This window comes from Talpa occidentalis, unplaced genomic scaffold (genome assembly GCF_014898055.3).
Source record: "Talpa occidentalis isolate TD23 unplaced genomic scaffold, MPIMG_talOcc4v2.1 talOcc4.2, whole genome shotgun sequence".
NCBI classification, from domain to species: Eukaryota; Metazoa; Chordata; class Mammalia; order Eulipotyphla; family Talpidae; genus Talpa; species Talpa occidentalis.
Window position 1 is genome coordinate 95472113 of NW_023602073.1, and position 22243 is coordinate 95494355.

Here is a 22243-nt window from a genome sequence, read left to right on the forward strand (position 1 = left end):
ATAAGTAGAAAGAGTACTCAATAAATGATATTGAGTAACTAGTAATACTTTCTGGAACTTAAAACACCATCTTTTACCCCAAAGTTTCAAAGGGCTATACAGAAAAATATCACAAATTTACATAAAAAGAAACTGAGGAATGAGAAATAACAATAAGTTATTTCCCTATAAAGCAGGTCATATTGTAAGAAAGGAACTGTAACTTGCAGTTCCTTAAACTTAGCAGGACAGTCTGAATGTCTACCTATATACTGAATTTATAAGGATCAAAAAAAGGAATAAAGGGTAAATACAAAATAACCTTTTGTAAACAATTCTTAAATTACACCCAATGCAGAATGTTTAATGAAGCAGTTGAGTCACAGCTCTTAAGACATAAAACAGTATTACAACTCAAAGTCAAATATGTACTCATTAGCCAGATATATTCGTCGGAATATGAGAGCTGCCAATGCTAAAGTCAAGATGACAATCAGTACAGCTGACCCGCCATGATCAGTGTGGTTGTCTCTTGGCTGCTGGCCCTGGATTACATCTGGTGAAGTAGACAACCTTCTTTGACTCTGCTGCTGGGCCCGGCGTTGTCGAGGGCTCATGGAGGTATTCTTAGCTACAGGTTGGGCGGGTTGTTGAAGAGATGTTGCAGAGGGGTTCTGGACTCCATACTAGGAAATTTTAAGAAATTTGTTTGAAATTGGCAAAGAAAATATGTATGTATACACCTGTTAACTATTCAAAAATACCAGAATCTCAGAGAACGAAATGTGTCTAAGGGAAAAACTACCAAGATTTATCTGAATGCTCAGACTAATAATTCGCCCTTCTGATTAAACTAGCAACACAGGTTCTCACTGTGTGGAGAATTTACTGACAACAAATAAGACAAGGACAAAGCTGACCATGTTCTCTATAGAAGGTTTTCCATCCTCCCTCCACTGCAACTCCAGTAGTATATACTAAGTATTTGGGGACCTCCCTTCTTCCAGGAGAGCCAAGCACAGAAGCAATTTGATTTCTACTTTGTTTGAAAATTTGTCATTCTAAAAATGGCAAAAAAAAGAGCAACTCTCAAGTGTGCCTTTTATGAATCAGGTTTATCTTACCTATCGACATGCTTCACCAACAATCACAGAGCATACAAAATCATTTCAAACTAAGTTCTTCACAGTAATGCTGTAAAATTTAGATGTGGTTTCAAACGAGGCTTACCCTTTTTCTCACAATTTCCATCAACTGAATTGAATACAGTCTAGAAGAGTCCTTTATTGTGTTTTTTTTTTTTTTAAGATTTATTTATTTATTTTATACAAGCACTGGCTGTCTCTTGGCTGCTGGCCCTGGATTACATCTGGTGAAGTAGACAACCTTCTTTGACTCTGCTGCTGGGCCCGGCATTGTCAAGGGCTCCTACAGTGAGAAGCGCGGGAGGGTGAGAGAATTCACCAGAGAGCCAGAGAGCCAGAGGGGGGAGCAGAACAGGCAGAAGGACTGAAGTACACTTCTGAGGGGAGCAGCGGGCGGCAGGAGAGGTCTGCGCGCCATGTGGGACCCTCCTCCGGTGGCTGGGGAGCAGCCGGGGATCGAACCGGCACTGCAGAGGCTGACAGGCAACTTCACAACCCAGCGCTCAACCACTGCGCCACCGGGGAGGCCCCTTTATTGTGAGTTTGAACTGTGTTACTTTACATATGCAAAGAATGAACTGTGTTACTTTACCCTTTCAAAGTAAAATTTGTACTGAGAAAAATTTGGGAGGTAGTTATGGGAGACTCAATGTATCCTCTACATTGGCACCTACTTGCCCTCCACAAAGGAGTGAATGACAACTCTTTCTATCCTTTCAATGACTACTAGGTCAAGATAAAACTACAGTGTGATACCAACTGATTCAAAACTTAAATATCATTTATAAATAAAAAGGACAAAATATAAATTCCATTTTATTTATTTAGATACATTAACTCTACCTCTAATAACTCAATGTCTTTAATTCTTTTATTGAAAACAACTTTATACTAATACTTTTCACTAGAGAAAATTTTAATAGTTAGAAAGAAAAAAAATCATGTGAATAAAGTAATTCAAATATTTTTTTTACAAAAGTAAGAGGATGGGCTTTGTGCTGCCAACAGCTATACACACTGGGGGAAAAACTGATCTAGTTTCCTGCACAAGAAATTAATTTTAAATCTGACATTCATCTCAACATTAAAGGGTTTAAATAATCTAAATCTCTTTAACACTATCCTTCAGAAGTACTCAAATGTAATGATCCATAACACAGAGGCAGAAAGAAACTACCACTTTGAGTTAAAAATTAGTGCTGATACTGAGTCAGTGCTACATGGACTTAGATATGTATACTCAAGGACTTCTGGAACCAATCTGCAAGCAGAAAATAAATACACAAAGCTGCAGCATTTCATAAGGTCTTACACTGTCACAGGTGTCATACAGTGACTTAATAAATGCTCATTGTGTTGAACTGTGTCATGGCAACCAATATAGCAACATTCCATTTGAGATCTCCTGTTCTTCCATCAGCCAAAGAAGATACAAGTTCTAACTGACTGAAAGTACTTCAAACTTATAGAGAAATGGGCTCTAAAGAAAAATAAAAAACATGATGTGCTATCAGTTAGGAAATAAGACTGACTCAGCTTAAAGCGTCTGTTTTATACATGTCACTTTTTCCCACTAGCTTGAGAGGAAGATTATGCTGTCCACAGACCCACCCCAAACAGAAGCCTTATCATTACAAGGCTGGCTTTGCCACTCTATAGATCTGTGACTTAAAGCAAGTTATTTAACCTAAGATTCAGCTCCCTCATCTGCACATCAGAGATAATATCTAATTTAGTGGTTATGAGTATTAAGTGGGATGATACAAAGTGCTTAGGATATACAATTGTTTATTATGTTATTAATAATACAATTAATATATTCCTTTGGAGATATTACATTTAGGTTTAAAATGTAACTTTACTTAAGACAGCTTTTCAGACCTTTATTAGTATTAATCATATATTTAGAACACTTAAAACACTGACTTTAGATGATATTTTAGTATATGCAGTTAATGGAAATATTTATATAGATGTACTACTTTTAATAAGATCCTATATTTCAGGTGTCTTTGGTGGATATATTACTAAAACCTAGTGTTACAGTATTATAAAATTCTAAAATATTTTCTACTTAAAAGAATCACATGAAGGGAAAACAGTACCAACTTCAAGATTATAGACCCTGAAGAACCTAAATTATTTGGAGTTAAAGACTAATTGCACTAAATTTTGGTAGTTCATATGGCATTGCCAGGTGGCAAAGTGAGTTGCCTTTAGCATTTTCAAAATGCTGTAGGTTTGGCGACAGAACTTCTAAACCTTTGGTGTTTGCCTAAACTTGTTCAAACACACAAACTATAGAAAGAATACTTAAGTCATAATAGTTTCAATTCCTTAATAAAGATGAAGCAACCATTTCTAGAAGACAAAGGTATTTAAGATTTAAATGCAATTTATTTATATAAAGCAAAAATCTACAGTCACAAATTAAGTCCCTTAGAATACATATAAATTTTTCTGTAACAACCTGAAATAACCAGCATCTATGAGGGAGTTTTGTGCTTTTTATGGAATGGTTTATTCAGAACCTCAATCTCTGGGGAAAAAAAAATCTGTTAGACTGGAAGAAGATAAAACTACCATCAACATTTTTCCTATTTGTACATAGTTGAAATACCTGCCTCAAAAAGCAACAGATGGCCTAATGTTATCTCCTATATTTAGACTCTGGGGGATCATCTGCCCCCTCAAGGCTAAAAAAACATAGCTTATCTGGGATTTAATGTACAATATCTCAGAGAATTTATATTACACTTGCATGTAAAGCAGCCATCTCAGCCAAAAACAGGTCTCAGTTACTTCCATAATGATCAACTTACAGAATCACTCTGAGATAATTTGTATGTATATGTAATTAAAAGCTTAGCTTGCAATTATAGACAATTCCTTGCTTGTCAGTGTTTTAACCAGTACTGGCATCAATTAATTATCTGTATCTATGAAAAACACTTCTAAGTTTTAGGTACTTTAAAATCAGAATGGAAAATACTACCATAACATTCTTGCTTGTACAGTCTAATTTATATAAATTCAATTTCTTTATATTCCTAGTGTTTTTTAAAAGTGCCAATCCTGAAAGTCATTTATTCAATCAACAAATATGTACTGACTACCCACTAAAATCAAGGCATGGGGCCTCCCTGGTGGCGCAAGGGTTTAAGCACCGCACTATGAAACAATCCACAGCCTCTGCAGCACCAGTTCGATATCCGGCTGGCCAGGGAACAACCCACATGGCGCAGCAGACCTCTCCTGACTCTCCTGCTGCTCCCCTTAGCAGTGTACTTCGGTCAATCTGCCTGTTCTGTTCCCCACTCTGTCTCTGGTGAATCCTCTCACCCCCTGCATCTCTGGCCTGTACCCCAGTTCTTGTATGCATAAATAAATAAATCTTTAAAAATAATAATAATAAAATAAAATAAAATAAAATCAAGGCATGGTGCCAAGCACTGGGATACAGTGGAGAACTAAAGAACACTGATCTTCAAAGAACTTAAATTCTGGAATGTGAGACAGAAAATAAATAATAGTAAAATAAACTACAACTGGAATCTGTAACAGGGGAACCTTACTTAGATTTAAGATAGACTAAAGACAAATTTAAATCTTTCACAAATATTAACAGACTGTCCTTACATATTAAAAAAAAGATTACCACCCCCCTCTCTGAAATAGAATGCTCTTATTTAAAAAAAAAAAAACTACATATGAAAAAAAGAACTCGAGATGAAAACTTATTTGAAACTTTTTTAAGACTTCAAACAAAAATATATGCTCCACTAAAATTACTTCATTACATCCCTCTGCAATTTATAAAATCTCATGGTGATCATGTGAAAGTGATTTAACTTTCAGCAAATACTTTTTATTATAACCTCTATCTCTAGTCCTCCAAGTACTTCCTTCAGAGCACCTTCTCCCCTGCTTTCTCCAAACTAATTCTCTCTGCCTATCTCACTCTGAATTAGAAAGGGTCACTTCAGCCCCACTTTATAGTAGGTATCCTGAGTAAAAGGTAAGTCTGTATTTGTCAAACTTCTATTTCAATTTCCTGACCCTTAAAATCCTTTATAAATTCGCAAGGTGTCAGGGTGGGGTGGAGTGATTGCCTACAAACCAATCTGCTATTCAAAAAACCCCAAAAGAAAGTTCATATTCTATACATAGAAAGGGAAATTAAAGTTTTCCCCCATAATCCTAATTATTTAGCAATGATCCCATTACTTCTTAATCAATCTCTCTGATGTCTTAGGTTGACCAATATGTAAACAATAAATCAAGGTACAACTAACAACACATTTATTCTTTCATTCAATAATTATTGGGACACTTACTACGTGCAAAACAGCAATGTCCAATAAAACTTTCCATTGTGATAATGTTTAATGTTTATACTGTCCAATATGGTAACCACCATATGTGATTATAAGTTACCTGAAAAGTGGCCAATATAATTTTGAATAAAAAATATAAATTTAGATAGCTAGATGTGGCTAGTGGCTACTGTATAGGACAGAGCAGGTCTAGAGTAAAGCTGGCTCCAGATCTTTACTAATTCTGTGCTTTGATGCAGTTTAACAAATCTGATAAAAATAGAGTGCCTATTTAGAAACTGTCTCATATATGTATACTTTGTTTTATTTTGTACATATACTTTGTTTATACTTTGTTTTATTCAGAATCTAGCACAATATTAAAATTAACTTTTCAGAGAAATCATAGATTTCTGGAGGAATAATAAGGCCTAAAACTTATTTAGTTCAGCTCCATCTAACAAAAGAAGACCCAGAAAGTATGTGTAAATTACTTAGGATTATATAATTCATTAGAGGGAGAGCGGGGCTAGAATCCAGCTGTAAAGAGAATCAAAATATTCAGATATTTCATCTAGGGATCTCTCCCTCTTACTGTAAAAAATAATTAATACAGACATATGTAAAAGACAAAAGCCATACCGATGTGCTGGCTGTAGCACCCTGTAACGTTGTAGGTATATTGTCCTGTAAATCACTTAGTGAAAAAGAGTGGTTTAAGTCCGACTCAGCGATAGTCTTGGCAGATGAATTGACTTCTGCCTATAAAAGATATATCCAAAAGCAGTGTCACAGTAGGAAATGTATAGAATAACTCACCATAATACTAAATTCCTCTATTAGATTTAATTGCTACTTTAATATCAACTCTCAATCATGTGTTCAACTCTGTGCTAGGTGTTATAGGAAGAGGCATTGACAATTCCTGTTCTCAAGGAGCTGTTACCTGGGGATGGACAAAACTAACATCATAGTTATAATCCACAATTGCAAAAAGTTCTAAAAAGTAATATTTTTTGCAATTTTCAGCAAAAAACAGTTGAGGCTATTAACAGTTTTTACTCCATATTAGTGTATCTACTCCCAGGTTTGCTTAGGAAATAGCAATGGATTTAATTATGGAGTGCTGCTAACCCACTATAAGTATTAATAAATAATTTACATTTGATGCTTTCAAAAATCTGAAATTTTGCTGTACAAAACACATCTGGTGGGCCTCCCCTGGTGGCGCAGCGGTTGAGCGCAGGACTACGAAGCTGCCCGTTAGCCTCTGCAGCGCTGGTTTGATCCCCAACCACAAGCAAGGGTCCCACATGGCGTGACAGACCTCTCAAGCCGCGCCCACTGCTCCCCTCAGCAGTGTATTTCGTCAGTCTGCCTGTTCTGTTCCCTGCTCTGGCTCTGGTGAATTCTCTCACCCTCCCGCGCTTCTGACTGTACCCAGTGCTTGTATAAATAAATAAATAAATCTTAAAAAAAAAAAAAAAACACACACACACATCTGGCACTAAGAGTTTCAGAGAAGCAATTTTAAGCACAATGGGAATTGGAATTTGGAAGAAAGCAATCAACGTTTACCACACACCTCCTCTTCTAGACTCCACAATAAAATAGAAGGAAAAATCTGTCCATGAACTAGATCTGGAAGACTGATAGGATATAAAGAGATGGAAAAGAGGGTTGTGGGAAGCATGTTGCTTAATGCAGGTTGACAACTTTTGTGGAGCTAATTAAATTCCAGAAGTAATTATTTGTTTGGGTACAACATATATGCAGAAAAAAGAAGATATAAGGGAGCTATGCCAAAATTATTAGCAGCAATCATATCTTGGGGATGTGATTATGCATGTCATTTTCTCCTTTTTTAAAGATTTATTTATGTATGCATACAAGAACTGGGGTACAGGCTAGAAGTACGGGGGGTGAGAGGAGTCACCAAAGACAGAGGGGAGCAGAACAGGTAGATCTACTGAAATACATTGCTGAGGAAAGTAATAGCAAGACAGGAGAGGTCTGCTGTGCTCCCTGGCCTGGAATTAAACTCGTGCTGCAGTGGCTCGCGACAGCTTGACAGTGCTGAGACTTAACTCCTTGTACCACCAGGGAAGCCCTAGAGTCCAAGCTTTTAACTATTGTTATCATACCCTTGCAAATGTTTATTACTTCTGTATTAAGAAAACTTACCTGTAAAAATTTATTGCCATAAAGTATAGAGCTTTACTTTCCATCCAGAATTTGGTTGCTAAAAGAAAGGGTTATATAATTAGAATTTATGAATGTAGAGTACCTTAAAACTGATTTGTCTAGCTAGTTCCTTGGCTTCTTGGTCAGCTTGGCTTGAATCACTTCCAGATTTTAAAGGCAACAGGACATCTTTCATGGTGGAGCCACATCCCTCACAACAGAAATCTTGTGATCTGGGAGAAAAAATTATTGGTGGGTATAATCAAATACTTGAATATTAATTCAAGACACACAAGTAATGAATAATTAAATTTAGCTTTAAAAGAAACATTCCTCTACATATAAACTGAACAACTGCGGTAAAAACTGTATTTCTGAAACAAATATACATGTTAGGCTATAAAAAAATTATTATAACTACTTTTCAAAATTAGGTAGCATGCGATCAATTTTTCAGATTCTGGTCACCACAGGGAAACTGGAACAGCCCTAAATCTCTGAAATAGAAAAACTAAGACTAGCTCCTATGCCAATGTAACTCACAAAGAGAGAGAGCCTATCTCTTAATAGCAATCATCCAGATAGTACTTGAATCATAAAGAATGAAAAACAAGTGACTTCCTGGTGCTGTAGGGGTTAAGTCTCAGCACTATCACCACTAAGGCCTGAGTTCAAACCATGGCCAGGGAAGTAATCCATATCTGGTGCAGCAGACCTCTCCTGTCTCACACACTGCTCCCCTCAGAACCGTATTTCAGTAACTCTGACTGTTCTGCTTCCCACTCTGTCTCTGGTGAATCTTCTTCACACCCTGCACCTCTGATCTATACCTGTTCTTCTACAAATAAATAAATAAATAAATCTTCAAAAAAAAAAAAAAAAAATGAAATGCAAAACTTACTTTTTGGCAAGTGCTCTTCTTTCCTCAGGTGTGTAATCTAGAGAACCTATGGCTCCTTCTCCTTTTGTTGGCATAAACCCAATAATGGCTAATAATGCTGTTCTTACTGAAATAAAAAAGTAAACATCAATCTAAGTTGCTTTGTAAAAGGTAAGGTTTTACTCTAGAAAGAAAGAGTTGTAGGCTTTCATGAAAGACATATCAGTAAAGGACTTACATTAAAACAACTGTAAAAACCTAGATAAGGAAAGGCATTTTTATTTAATAATATCAAATTTATTTATTTAATAATATCAAATTATTTTCTCAAAACAGCTTCAATCTCAAGAGGGCATTATACTTTATGAATTTATTCAAGTTATCTAAGATTTATATTCACTTTAAAAAAATAGGGCCTCCCCGGTGGCGCAGCAGCTGAGCACTGGGTTGTGAAGCTGCCTGAAGACTCTGCGGCGCTGGTTCGATCCCCGGCTGCTCCCCGGCCACCAGAGGAGGGTCCCGCATGGCGTGCAGACCTCTCCTGCTGCCCGCTGTTCCCCTCAGCAGTGTACTTCGGTCCTTCTGCCTGCTCTGCTCCCCACTCTGGTGAATTCTCTCATCCTCCCGCGCTTCTGACTGTACCCAGTGCTTGTATAAATAAATAAATAAATCTTTAAAAAAAAAAAAAAGAAAATACTTACTACTCCATGAAGGCTGCCAAGTTTCAGGATGATGTCCTGAGATGCTCAAACAGATTTTCTTACCTACTTCAAATCGACCATTAGCCTTAGGAATAAATAATGCATTTAAAAAGTTAATAAGAAAGGCTTTTTAAAAAATAAAGCATTTAACAAGTGTGTTTAATTTTTTATACTCTAAATGTATATTCTATAGATTTACATATAATAACTTTCAAAGATAATTTTTAAAGAATTTAAAAGGATGGGGCCTCCCTGGTGGCCTAGGGGTTATTGCTACAGCCCATCATGGCAGCAGCCTCAGTTCAATACTGGCCAGGGAGCTAACCCACATATGGTGAAGCAGACCTCTCCTGTTTCACTGCTGCTCCCCTTAGCAGTGTATTTCAGTTAAATGGCCTGTTCTGCTCCCTGCTCTGTCTCTGGTGAATCCTCTCACCCCCTACACCTCTGGCCTATACCCCAGTTCTTCTACAAAAAAATAAATCTTGGGGAAAAAAAAAAGAATTTAAAAGGAAATAATCTCTAATGGGACATAGATTTTTGTCCTTAAGAAATACTCTGCTAGATTCTGAATTAATAATAAAAGCTATTTTTATATGTTGTTGTAGCACCTTTTTGAGACCTAAATAACTGACATATAAGGAGGTCATGATGTCCTCCTCTGTGCCTAGTACAGAGCTAAGCTCTGTGAAGCATCTAAAAGAGAAGATGTGCAGAGACTAGGATAAAAACCTAAGGATTTAGCATCACCTAACTAAGTATCAGTAAGGAAAAGAATAGAGAAAAAGGCTCTGAGACAGAAGAGATTTTCAGAAGGATGAAGCAATTTCATACAATAGAAACATAGGAAAGGGAGATCAGAAATAATGATTACAGTTTTGGGCATGGATCTGTTGTCCTGGTGTAAGACCTATTGATGATGTTGATGTCAGAAAAAAAATACACATTATTGGAACCTGAATTCAACAGAGATGATCACTAAAGCCACTTCATGGAAATAAGAAAAAACAAGTCTGAATTGTAGATGCTCCATATTTATATGGACGGGAAAGGAAGAGACATGATGTCAGAATAAAAGTTCCACATCGGCAGAGAATTTGACTTGTTCTCTCATTGCACATGACATGTGTTTAATAACTATTTGTCAAATGAAGGTTAGAGAACACTTTTCTGAAGAGAGAAGTGAAGAAAGGGAAAATTGTTCCCTTTCTTAGGAGGACAGGGCTGATTCTTAGCCAGTGTGCTATAATTATACCTTTGGTGAACTATTAAAAAATGTCTATACTGATTGGTAAATAGCTGCTCCCCCAACTACCCTTACCAGTTTCCTTACCAGTTTCTCATGTACCAGCTCCTCCTCCCAGACTACTTGTCTCTCCTGATGATCTAGTAACTAATGATTCCTGATACAATGGGGCACTCCCAGGAGCAACTATACTGACAATTTGAACAATTCTCAACATCCCCTAATATTTTATAAGAAGCTTCTATATATGGGCCTCCCCGGTGGCGCAGCAGTTGAGCGCTGGCTTGCGAAGCTGCCCGCAGCCTCTGCAGCACTGGTTTGATCCCTGGCCAGGAGAGGAGGGTCCCACATGGTGCGAAGACCTCTCCTGCCGCCCGCTGCTCCCCTCAGCAGTGTACTTCGGTCCTTCTGCCTGCTCTGCTTCCTGCTTTGGCTCTGGTGAATTCACTCTACCTCCCGCGCCTCTGACTGTACGCCAGGAACTTTATAATGATTATTATATTTATCATACATATCTCTTGACAGATAAGAAAACTGCATTTCAAAGAGATTATATAAACTGTTTTCAGAATAATGGAAAGAGCACTAGTCAGAATCCAGGTTTATTGGTTCTAAAACTAATGTTCTTTCCACTATACCAAATATATGTAAAAGCAACATTAATTTGGTATTTATTGATGCGTATCTTTTGCTTCACCATTTACTACCCCATATGTATCAGATATTTAACTCAGACTGAACAGGATAAAGACTGAGAGGAGCCATTTTTCTGAAACTGGTCTCCAAAACTGGTAAAATAAACATTTTCAACAGTGTTCTATACATAGAAAGCAAACTATGACAGGTTAATCTAGAATATAGATGCTTTTAAAGTTATAGAGAAAAATAGGGCAACAATTTGAAGTGGTGGCACAGATTACAAAGGTTTTTATTTTGGTTTCATTTTTTTTTTAAAGATTTATTTATTTATGCATACAAGAACTGGGGTACAGGCCAGAAGTGTGGGGGGTGAGAGGATCCACCAGAGACAGAGTGGAGAACAGAACAGGCAGACGAACTGAAATACACTGCTGAGGGGAGCAGCGGGCGAGACAGCAGAGGTCCTCCTCACCATATGGGTAGCTCCCTGGCTGGCCGGGGATTGAACTTGTGTTGTAGAGGCTGTGGATTGCTTCATAGTGTGGTGCTTAATCCCTTGCACCACAAGGGAGGTCCGGTTTCATTTGTTTTTTCAAGTTTAGGTCATTAAAGGAAAAAAGAGAAGCTTAACAAGAGATGATTTATTGATGGACCAATGTCCCAGGAAAGACAAAACTGGATCAATAGTTTTCCTTCACATGGAGATAAAATATGTGAAGATGGAGAGAAATTCTAAGACAAACAGTAACAACATAGCTAACATTTATTGAAGACTCTGTCAGTTCTTACTCTCAGACCACTACATAGAGATGAGAAACAGAACTGAAGAAAAGTGGGAAGTTGAGGTATTTTCATTAAGAGATATAACAATATTAACTGTCCTTTACTGAGCATTTACTGCGTGCCAGGACATTGTGCCTAGCCTTCTGCATATTCACTGAATCCGTCCAACCACATTATGGAAATTACACATGGAAATTATTTTTTAGAACTAGTAGTACTTCTCAGAAGCTTCAACTTCATAAAAATTATTATATTTATTTATTTATGCATACAAGAGCTGGGGTGCAGGCCAGAGGTGGGAGGTGCACCCCCAGAGGTGGGGGTATGAGAGGATTTACCAGAGACAGAGTAGGGAGCAGAACAGGCAGATCTACTGAAATACACTGGTGAGGGGAGCAGTGTGTGAGACAGGAGAGGTCTGCTGTGCCAAGTGGGCTAGCTTCCTGGCCAAGGATGGAACTCACGCTGCAGTGGCTACGGACAGCTTCATAGTGCTGACACTTAACCCCCTGCATCACCAGGGAGGCCCCAAGAACTATTTTTATGGGAAAAATATTTAGGCCCAGGCCTGGTGCCCAAAGGCAAAAATATAATAATGTCTACTTTATTTCTTAATGACAATGAATACACTGACTATACTCTGTAGCCACCATGGAGACTTAAATCAAGAGCATTCCAAAATGGCAAGAATTCTTACCGTTAGGAGAATAATGCTTGGTGGTTTCATGGGATACTCTGGTGGTAGTACTATTCGTCCATGATAAACTCCTCCATCAAAATCAGAGTCTGGGGGTCCTCTAACTGTGAAGTGCCATTCAAAAAGGTTATCCTGAACAAAAACAATAACGAGCAAATCAATAGCATTAAAACGTTCGACCAGTTTTATCAGTATTAGAAATATTACTATTACAGTTGAGAAAAATTAAATGTTTTCTATTATGACTTGAACAGTTTCTAAGGCATAAAACACTATAAAAGTACAAAAGCTATAAATGAAAACTAATCCCCGGCTGCTCCCCGGCCACCGGAGGAGGGTCCCTCATGGCACGCAGACCTCTCCTGCCGCCCACTGCTCCCCTCAGCAGTGTACTTCGGTCCTTCTGCCTGCTCTGCTCCCCGCGCTGGCTCTGGTGAATTCTCTCACCCTCCCATGCTTCTGACTGTACCCAGTGCTTGTAGAAATAAAATAAATAAATCTTTAAAAAAAAAAAATGATTAAAAAAAACAACAACGAATCTTTGTGTCCCATAAAAGCTAGTCTTTTTTAAACAAATGCATTTTAAAAGTCTGCATATTATTTTACATTCATAATAAGACTGCATATTTAATGAAACTGGAAATTAATTCTTGAATACCAATTAGTGATATTATTATGTAATCAAATAAGATTATATAAGAAATACTAAGAATCTGGATTATTTTAACAAACTTTAAAAAATTATCCCTAACAGATGTATAAGAGATTACTTACAAGTGGTCAGTAATATAAATACTACTATTAACATCATCTTAGAGTTACCAAGTACTTCACAGTTTGCAAAATACTTGAGCATATATTATTTTACTTCCTTATCACTATTAATATGAAAACCAGACCAAGTACATTTAAATACCCTCCTTTTACAGATGAGAAAACAGAAGAAAGGTGGAGATGATGCTAGTGCAAAAAGCCCAAACTAGCTGCAATGACACCTCAAGATGCTGGTTTTTCCACTGTAAAAATCTGGAGTTCTTTCCACTCACACTTTTCATAATCAAGACCTAAAACTAATTTAGCATCTGAGGTGTATTTTATAGAGACCAAAAATCTGCTTTTTCTAAATTGTCTGATTTTAAAAGTCTACTGAAATACTCAGGATACACAGGGAGTAAAACATACCAAACACATCTGTAATGACACACAGCAGTGAAAAAACAATTTTAAGGAATTTGTTTAAAAAATGAAGATTCATATATAGAATATAGAGATAGAAACTAACCTCTAAAGGCTGCGCATGGTAATGATCTGTTGGATCTTTCAATTCTGCTGCTTCTTTCATTAAACGTTTAACAGCTGAAATAAAATTTTATGAGAGACATTTAAAATATACTTTTCCAAACAATCAGCACAGACTTAACAAACTAATGAAAAAGTTCAGATTTTAACAAAACACAGAGAATACTAATTTAAGTGAGCATATGCTAAAAATTTAATTATGGGAAAATAGAAATAATTACATAGGGTAGATAAAGGTAATAGGAGGTAGGCATCAGAAGAGCTATATATTAAACATATAGGGGAGTCTCATAAAGACACTTTTTATTTAGTAAGTACTTATGCATGCTTCCTATGTGGCAGCACTTAAATATTCATGTAATGCTCAAAACAACACTATGAGATAAATACTATTTCTATCCCCATTTTCCAGAGGAAGAAACTAAGATGTGGTTGACTGCATAATGTGTCCAAGGTTACACCACAAGTAAATGAAAGAGCTGGTGTTCCAACACAAGCAGCCCAACTCTATCTTGTTAAAATATCTATATTATCAAAAATATGCCCTCTGGCACTCATGCTCTTGGACAACAAACCCTCATATTCTCACTTTCTTGGGACTTTCCACCCATTATCTCAAAAACTTAATGGGACTGTCCCAAGTGGTCACTGAATCTCCAATGCCCTAACTGAATTTTTATTTTTAATAATTCTTCAGCTTAATTAAAATCTTCAATCCACTGACCCCACAATTTCTTTCACTCCACTTTCACCTATATTCACTTCCCTCTATATTCTACGCGCTTGACACGTAGGAATGCGTCTTGCATACCTCGCTAGAAAAATTCAGTTCTAGCTGACCCAAGCAAACCATTCTGATTTAGTATCTCATACCCAAAGGTTGAGCATTACTGAAGGGAGTAAAACAGTCACTGAGGCAGACACATTGAGGCTACTATAGATTATTATCAGCAACCTCCATTGGGCTATAGTGCTACCCAATGTTCCTTTATTTCTCTAGAAAGGTAACCAGCCAATTCTCTCCAACAAACATTCTAATTTTTCACACTGATTTACTCACTTCTTATCTCTTTTCTACCTCTTTCAGTGAATGGAACAGACTTATGTTTCCATGATAAATGACTGTTCAAAGCCTATCACAATCTAAATCCTATCTGTATCTGTACCCCTTCCTTCCCTATTGGCTCTCAAAGACCAATCCTTTGATCCTAGCCCCTCTCACCTGAAGCTTTAGGTGCTGGAAAAAAAAAAGTCAGGATACAGGATTAGGATAGCAAAGCCAGGTAGCCCAAGGTCCTCCCAAACTCTGCTTGAAAACTAACTGACATAAGTTCAATACATGCCATTAGAGTTATGTATGCTCTAGGTGCATAACTAAGAACAGACAGAAAATAGATCAGGGCTTCCTGGTGGCGCAAGGGGTTAAGCACAGCACCGTGAAGCTATCCGCAGCCTCTGCAGCAGGAGTTCAATCCCCGGGTGGCCAGGGAGTAACCCACATGGCGTAGCAGACCTCTTCTGTCTTGCTGGCTGCTCCCCCCAGCAGCGTATTTCGGTTAGTCTGCCTGTTCTGCTACCCACTCTGTCTCTGGTGAATCCTCTCACCCCCCACACCTCTGGCCTGTACCCCAGTTCTTGTATGCATAAATAAATAAATCTTTAGAAAAAAAGAAAATGGATCAGGTATTGACATCTGAAAGGCTGTAGGAATTGGGTATGAAAGGTAAACAACAAAAGTAAGTGGAGGCATAGGTTGGCATGTTATAGGGAGAGGTTAATTGAGAAGCAACTCCCACACACATACAACCAAACAGGTTAGTATGTGTCAGGACATTTGCAAAAATTTCATTTTCTTGTATTTATGTTTTTTAAAGATTTATTTATTTATACAAGCACTGGGGTACAGGTCAGATGTGCAGGAGGGTGAGAGGATTCACCAAAGACAGAGTGGGAAACAGAACAGGCAGACTGACTGAAATGCACTGCTAGGGGGAGCAGCGGGTGAGTCAGGAGAGGTCTGCTGAGCCAGGTGGGAATCTCCCAGGAGGAAATTCAATCCCCAGCCGGCTGGGACTGAATCAGCACTGCAGAGGCTGCAGACAGCTTCACAGCTCTGTGCTCAAGCCCCTGTGCCACCGGGGAGGCCCCCAAAAATTTCATTTTAATCTGGGGTTCCTAAGTTGGGGGAAAAAAAGTTATTGTAATGGTTGGTAAGGCTTGGAAACCATAGCCATAGAGACCAAGTAGAATCCCCTTGTCATACTGCCAAAAGCCCTGAAAACCTGCATTTTGTCTTTTAAAAAGTTTACCTCACTTTTAATTACTTAACACCTATCTTTCCTGCTAAACAGTCTACTTTACTACAGTTCTTTCAAGGTTCACCACATGGTAAATACTCCATTATCAATTTAATTGAATTTTACTATCATCCCAAAACAAATCTATTTCAAAGGTAATAGTTAAGGACAATGGTTTTTTAAACTTATTTGGTAGTAAGATAAAATCTTTGTTCAAAGAAGAGCTTAATGAAAGCCTCAATATGTAAAACAGACAACAGAGTTATTTTGGTGGAAGAGGCCAATACCAAAGGCCATTCAATCTATTTATGTCCCATCCACCTAAGGGGCCCATGGCAGAAGGAATGAAAACCCCTGGTTTAAAGCTACATAAAAATATAATCCTTGTAAATTAATATTATCAGATATAAGTGAAATCATAGAAGTTAATTACTTTGGTTGTTGCCAGCAATCAAAAATGCCAAGGAGATTGTTTTTCCTTCATTCCTCATCAGCTAGCCAGATAATGAACAAGCAGCAGAGGCCAGATTTTATGTCATTCCATATCCTGATCATATTTTCTCTGCCTCTTTCCCCACTCAGCTCAGTTCAACAGAAGAAAATAAACACCCAGTAGTACCTGGATATTATGAGCGATGTGTGAAAGGGTCAAAATTACGGTAAAAATATAGTTAAAGAAACAATATTTGGCTGAGCAGTCAAACATGTTGATTTTATTAGTTCATAAACCACAAAGGCACATATCATGTGAAAACTAAAGTCACGTAGCCAAAAACAAAGTGAGATTAGTCTAGTATTTTCATAATATATTTTTCCTGAAATAACATATTATGAATGCTTAATGAAAAAGAATGTGGATTCTGGAATTAGAGCTCCATTAAAATTATGACTGACATTTTGTAGCTATAAATTCTTTAACAAGTCACTTATTCTGCCTCAATGTTTACATTTGTCAAATGAGAGTCAATAATTCCTTCACATAATTCTCCTTCCTTTCCTTTTCAACCTTCCCTCTTTCCCAGCTCACAAGTTATGGTCAGAAATGAATTAAAATATAAGGCCTTCTCAGTGTTTTTCCCTGGTTGGGGGTCTCCCTGGTGGCACAAGGGTTAAAGACAGTGCTGTCAAGCTATCCTCAGCCACTGTAGCACAAGTTCGATCCCCAGCCGGCCAGGGAGCTAACCACATGGCACAGCAGCCCACTCCTGTCTTGCCTGCTGCTCCCCTCAACAGTGTATTTCAGTAGCTCTGATTGTTCTGCTCCCCACTCTCTCTGGTGAATTCTCTCCCCGCCCCCACCTCTGGCTTATACCCCAGTTCTTATATGCATAAATAAATCTTCAAAAAAAAAAAAAACAGGCCTTGTTATGTTATGTTAATTGGTCTTATGGTGGCATGGCTCCCTGGCTCCCAAAGAGAAATTATCATTGCTATGGAATAGTCAAGTTTCAATGTACTGCCTGGCAACTAAAGCTTGAGCACAGTCTGGCACTCCTGATACTCCATCTTTTGCTACCACATGGCTAGAGAGAAAACTTTTTCCATTTCAACTCTATTCTTATCTCTTTACAAGGTTATTCAGTGGAACTCTGCTACCATGGTGAGATAAGATGTGCCAGGAAAGGGAAGGGGGTTGGCACCTGCATGCCTGTTCTTGTTCTTTTTAATGGAGGTCACATGTCACTCTGGGTCCAAGTTTTAGGTACTAGGAACCTAGGTATTAGCACTCTTCACATGACCAGGCTAGTTCACTCATTGACCAGACCAGCTGACATTGGGGTTTGGAAACAAAACTTCAGCTAACAGGATCTTTTACATCTCTTTGTGCATCTATTTCTCTTGGGAAAGCAAACACCTTGAGATCATCAATCTCAAAAGCACTGGTAAAATGCAGAAGAGGCTTCACTGAGGAAGTGATATGCTGAGTGATATAATGAGGAAGTGAACCCAGTGTCACATTCCCCAAATGCCTCTTCCTGTTCCAATAAAGGCACTTAAAAGTTTAAACATGAATGATTCTGTGCCTCCCTGGTGGCGCAGGGGTTAAAATCTCAGTACTATCAAGCTGTGGCCAGAGAGTTAACCCACAAGGCGCAGTAGACCTCTCCTGTCTCGCCCACTGCCCCCCTCAGCAGTGCATCTCAGTAGATCCACCTGTTTTGCTCCCTACTCTGTCTCTGGTGAATCCTTTCACTCCCCCACACCACCACGGCCCCTCCATCCACCCCCGCCCTCACACCTCTGGCCTACACCCCAGTTCTTATATGCATAAATAAAAATAAATCTTAAAAAAAAAACCACAACAATGTTTCTGCCCAGAAAAACCTTGGAAAGGTATCCATTCCACATTTAAAGAATGTCTGAGTTATGGAGCCAGAAGAATGCCTAAGACCTGCTTCTTGCCTTCAAAAAGCTCACAAAGCTCAGAACAGACTGAAAAAGACATGAAAGCAATTACAACATAAATATTGACCAAGTATGCGCAAATATAGGCACTATCTTAGTCTGGCTAGGAGAACTAGACAGGACTAAACCTTAAAGAGGTTTGAAAAAATAGGAATTTCAGGTGGATTAAAGAGAAAGCATTCCAGACAAAAGTTCCAATAGGAACTAAGGCATACAGGTGAGTAGAGCTGCTCCATCTGGAAAGTCACTTAGGTAAAATGGAAAGATGGTGAAAATGTAAAGGAGTATAAGAATGGTAAGCTATGAGGGCCTCCCTGGTGGCACAAGGGGCTAAGATGCAACCTATGAAGCTACCCTCAGTCACTGCAGCACGAGTTTGATCTCCAGCCAGGGAGCTACCCACAAGGCAGCGGACCTTTCCTGACTTGCCCCCTGATCCCCTCAGCAGTGTGTTTCAGTAGATCAGCTTCTTCTGTTCCCCACTCTGACTCTGGTGAATTCTCTCACCCCCCTCCACCTCTGGCCTGTACCCCAGCTCTTGTACTCATACACAAATAAATCTTTTTTTAAAAAAAAAGGTAAGATATGAGGCTGGAGAGTAAGAAAAGGATTGTTAGGGGGAAATGATGTCCTGAGTTAATCCCATACAGGCTTTGTGGACCCCGCCCCCACTCCAGACTAAAGCCATCAAGACATTGGGAAAGGCAAATCCCATCACCACCAAAGGGAAGGTGGCTGGGACCTGAGGGTGGAGTTGGGCAGCCAGGTTGGATATAAAAAACCAAACACGTGGGCCTTGGGGGGCTCGCTATCGCTTGCCTCCTGGCTTCACCGCTCCTGGCTGGCGGCCAGCTCTCAGAGCGCCATTTTGGGATTCCTGATCGGCGGATCGGGTAGGACTCATTTAAAACTTTGTCTCCCACTTTTCTCCCTGAGCTGTACATTTCCTCATTTCCCCTTCCCTTGTAAATAAACCTTTTATTAACCTTTCGCGTGTGCCTGCAGTAGAGCATTGATAAGTCCTTTTAAGAGCGCAGGTGAGGACCCACAGTCAGGCACCCCGTTTTGTATCGGGGTTGCTCTACAACAGGATCACATCATGAGCAGTCCTATAGGCCAAGCTAAACAGTTTGCTTTGAACTTTATCTGCCGCTATGGAAGGTAGTAAAAATTTTTTATTTTGAGGAGTGATGTAATCAGTTATTAAGTTTTATTTCAATTGATATGGTGACAAAAATGACCTATGAGATTTGTGTCTCTGTGTAATGGTACCCACACAAAAATGTGTGAATGTATGTATATACATGTATGTATGTAGCAAAAGGGTAGACCAAGACAGATTAAAAAAAATGCTCTCAAGGGTGCTGTCAGGATTAGAATATTAGGATAAGAATATTAGGATAATTTTGGGAAGGGAGAGAAAACTCATGAGTTTGATTTTTATACCTTGTAGAGATTTTTCAGTCTTTGGGAAATCTGGGTGAAGATATTAAGCCACCAGTACATTATATGTCTCTACAGTCTAGGAAAAGAATGTGAATTGGATGTTGTGCGGTGTTTTTAACCACATATTCATATTATAGGGCTGAAAATTAAAGGAAGCATTTTCTCTATGGCTCCTACCATTCCATAACATCTAATTCACCTTCTTCATAAACTCCAAATGATCCACACAACAAACAATAAGCTTTTTTTAAATTCTTTTAGAATAGCCACACAACCTTTGAGAAAATGAAACCAAAGAGGATGCTATTTATTACACACCTAGAATCATGTGGACCAAAACTCAGCTAACTGACAATAGGTCATATACTTTGGAAATGCACGAAATTCTAGAAAATTTTAAAAGCTTATCAGAATCATAACCTATCAAAATTGAGCAGCGTCCTCTAACAACAATCTCTTGGGACACCAGTTCTCTGTTCCAAATTGCACCACTGCTCACATTTGCATGATTCTCTGCACATTCCACTAAGTATTTCAACTGTCCTAAGTGATGTGGTCCCATGTGACCAAGAAGTTACCTTACATTTTTTAGGTACTTTCATTTTACTTAGCCATAATCTAAAAAATTTAATCATTCTACAACTAACCTTAAAATTAAACTTTTCCTTCCCTCCTCATGACCTTCCTCCCTGTCCCTATTCCCCCATTTTTAAGAGTTGTACTGACATGGGGCTGGGTATGGGAGAGGGGAGTACTGGTCCTGAAACAACGCAGAAAGTAAATTTTATCAGTGTATTTCTTGGAGAACCCCATAACCTTAACCAGATTTTTAAAGGAGTCTGTGGTCCTGCAAATGTTCAGGGCGATTCTATGTACTTGGTCAGGTCTTAGCTGACATCATTCAATCGATACCTTCAAATTTTTCTGGAATATGCATAACCTCAAAAAAAAGTCAGAGATTCACAATGCTATTTAGGAAAAAAAAAAGGCAAAAATTGGTCAAATCATCACTAATACCCTAGGATTATTGTTTAGAGCTGAACTATAAAATTTCTCCCTTCAGACAAATTTATCAAGGTACAGATAAAATACTATTTATAGAACCCATCTCAAATCTGTCTTAATTTGAAAAAGCTCGTTGCTTTTCTTTCACATTTATAATGCACCAGAAAAGAATTTAAGGCTGGAATTGTTTGGGTTGTGCCTGTGAATGAAACAGGAGTGGTAACACACAGAAAAATTAGTCTCTGTAACTGACTGTAGAGATATGTCATTCTGTAACTGACTAGATATAGATCCCATTAGTCAAAATCACAGGTTGGCTGTAACAATATGGCTCAACTAGTCAATTTTCTTAGCTGGTTAGTTTCATACAGACTATTTCCTTTAAGTCTATAATTCCACTCGCCTAAAAGGCTGCCAATAGGGTATTTAAACAAGCAAATCCTCAAACGTGAGTGAGTCAAACGGTGAATAAAAAAAGTCCGGTGGCAGCTAAGGAAGAAATAACGACGGAGCTCCGGGCACAGGGAGGGCAGGGGGCTGCTATCCCCCATGAACATCACGTGGACACCTTTCCTTAGAGACGAGTTCGTGGTCCAGTCCCACACAACGAACAAGAAGAAAGGCGAGTCCGGGTGCTCCGGGGCGCTGGCCGGGTCCCCAAGCTGGGCATCCCACGCTCGCCCGGCCGCCCTGCCCTGCGGCCTGCACCACCCGAGCGGGCGGCGGTCTCGCGTACAGCGCCAAACTGGGAATGGCGCCCCCGGTGCTGGCGGACGCGAAGTCACCGCCGCGCCCGGACCGGAGTCTGGGCGCCCCCGCCTCCCCGAGCCACCCTGCAGGCGCCGCCGCCCGCAGCCCCGCTCACCCGGACTCTTCAGGTTGTAGCGGGTCTCCATGGCGGGTCGCTGGCCCGGCCCCGGCCTCCCGTCCCGCCGTCGCCTCCTGTCCGCGCCGCCGCCCGGGTTTCAGCGCGGCCCGGGCCGACTGAGCCTGGCCGAGGGGCCTCCGCAGACACGCCCGGCTCCCGCCCGGCCCTGGCCCTGACTGCGGCGCGGCGGGGAGAGTGCGGGCGAGGCGCGGGGTTCGCGATGGCGCCGCCTCCTCCGCTGCTCCCCCGCCCCTCTGAGGGCCGGGCAGGCGCCGGCGCCGGCCGCGGCGTAGCAGGAGCCGGCGCCCGGGGTGGAGGTCAGCGCCGTCGTCTGGCTGCGGCCCAATCCCGC

The 22243-nt window shown here is 39.5% G+C and overlaps 1 protein-coding gene across 1 annotated transcript; it reads right to left on the reverse strand.

Annotated features, from left to right (window-relative positions):
• Window positions 1-52: 52 nt before the first annotated feature.
• On the reverse strand, window positions 53-22212 carry UBE2J1 (ubiquitin conjugating enzyme E2 J1). The gene is made up of 8 exons (XM_037520101.2): window positions 21889-22212; window positions 13853-13926; window positions 12571-12702; window positions 9206-9290; window positions 8526-8631; window positions 7728-7857; window positions 6083-6202; window positions 53-665 (listed from the first exon to the last, which is right to left on the reverse strand). Exons 1-8 carry the CDS (start codon window positions 21917-21919, stop codon window positions 387-389), a joined length of 957 nt encoding a protein of 318 aa, XP_037375998.1. The 5' UTR covers window positions 21920-22212; the 3' UTR covers window positions 53-386.
• Between the last annotated feature and the right edge of the window lie 31 nt (window positions 22213-22243).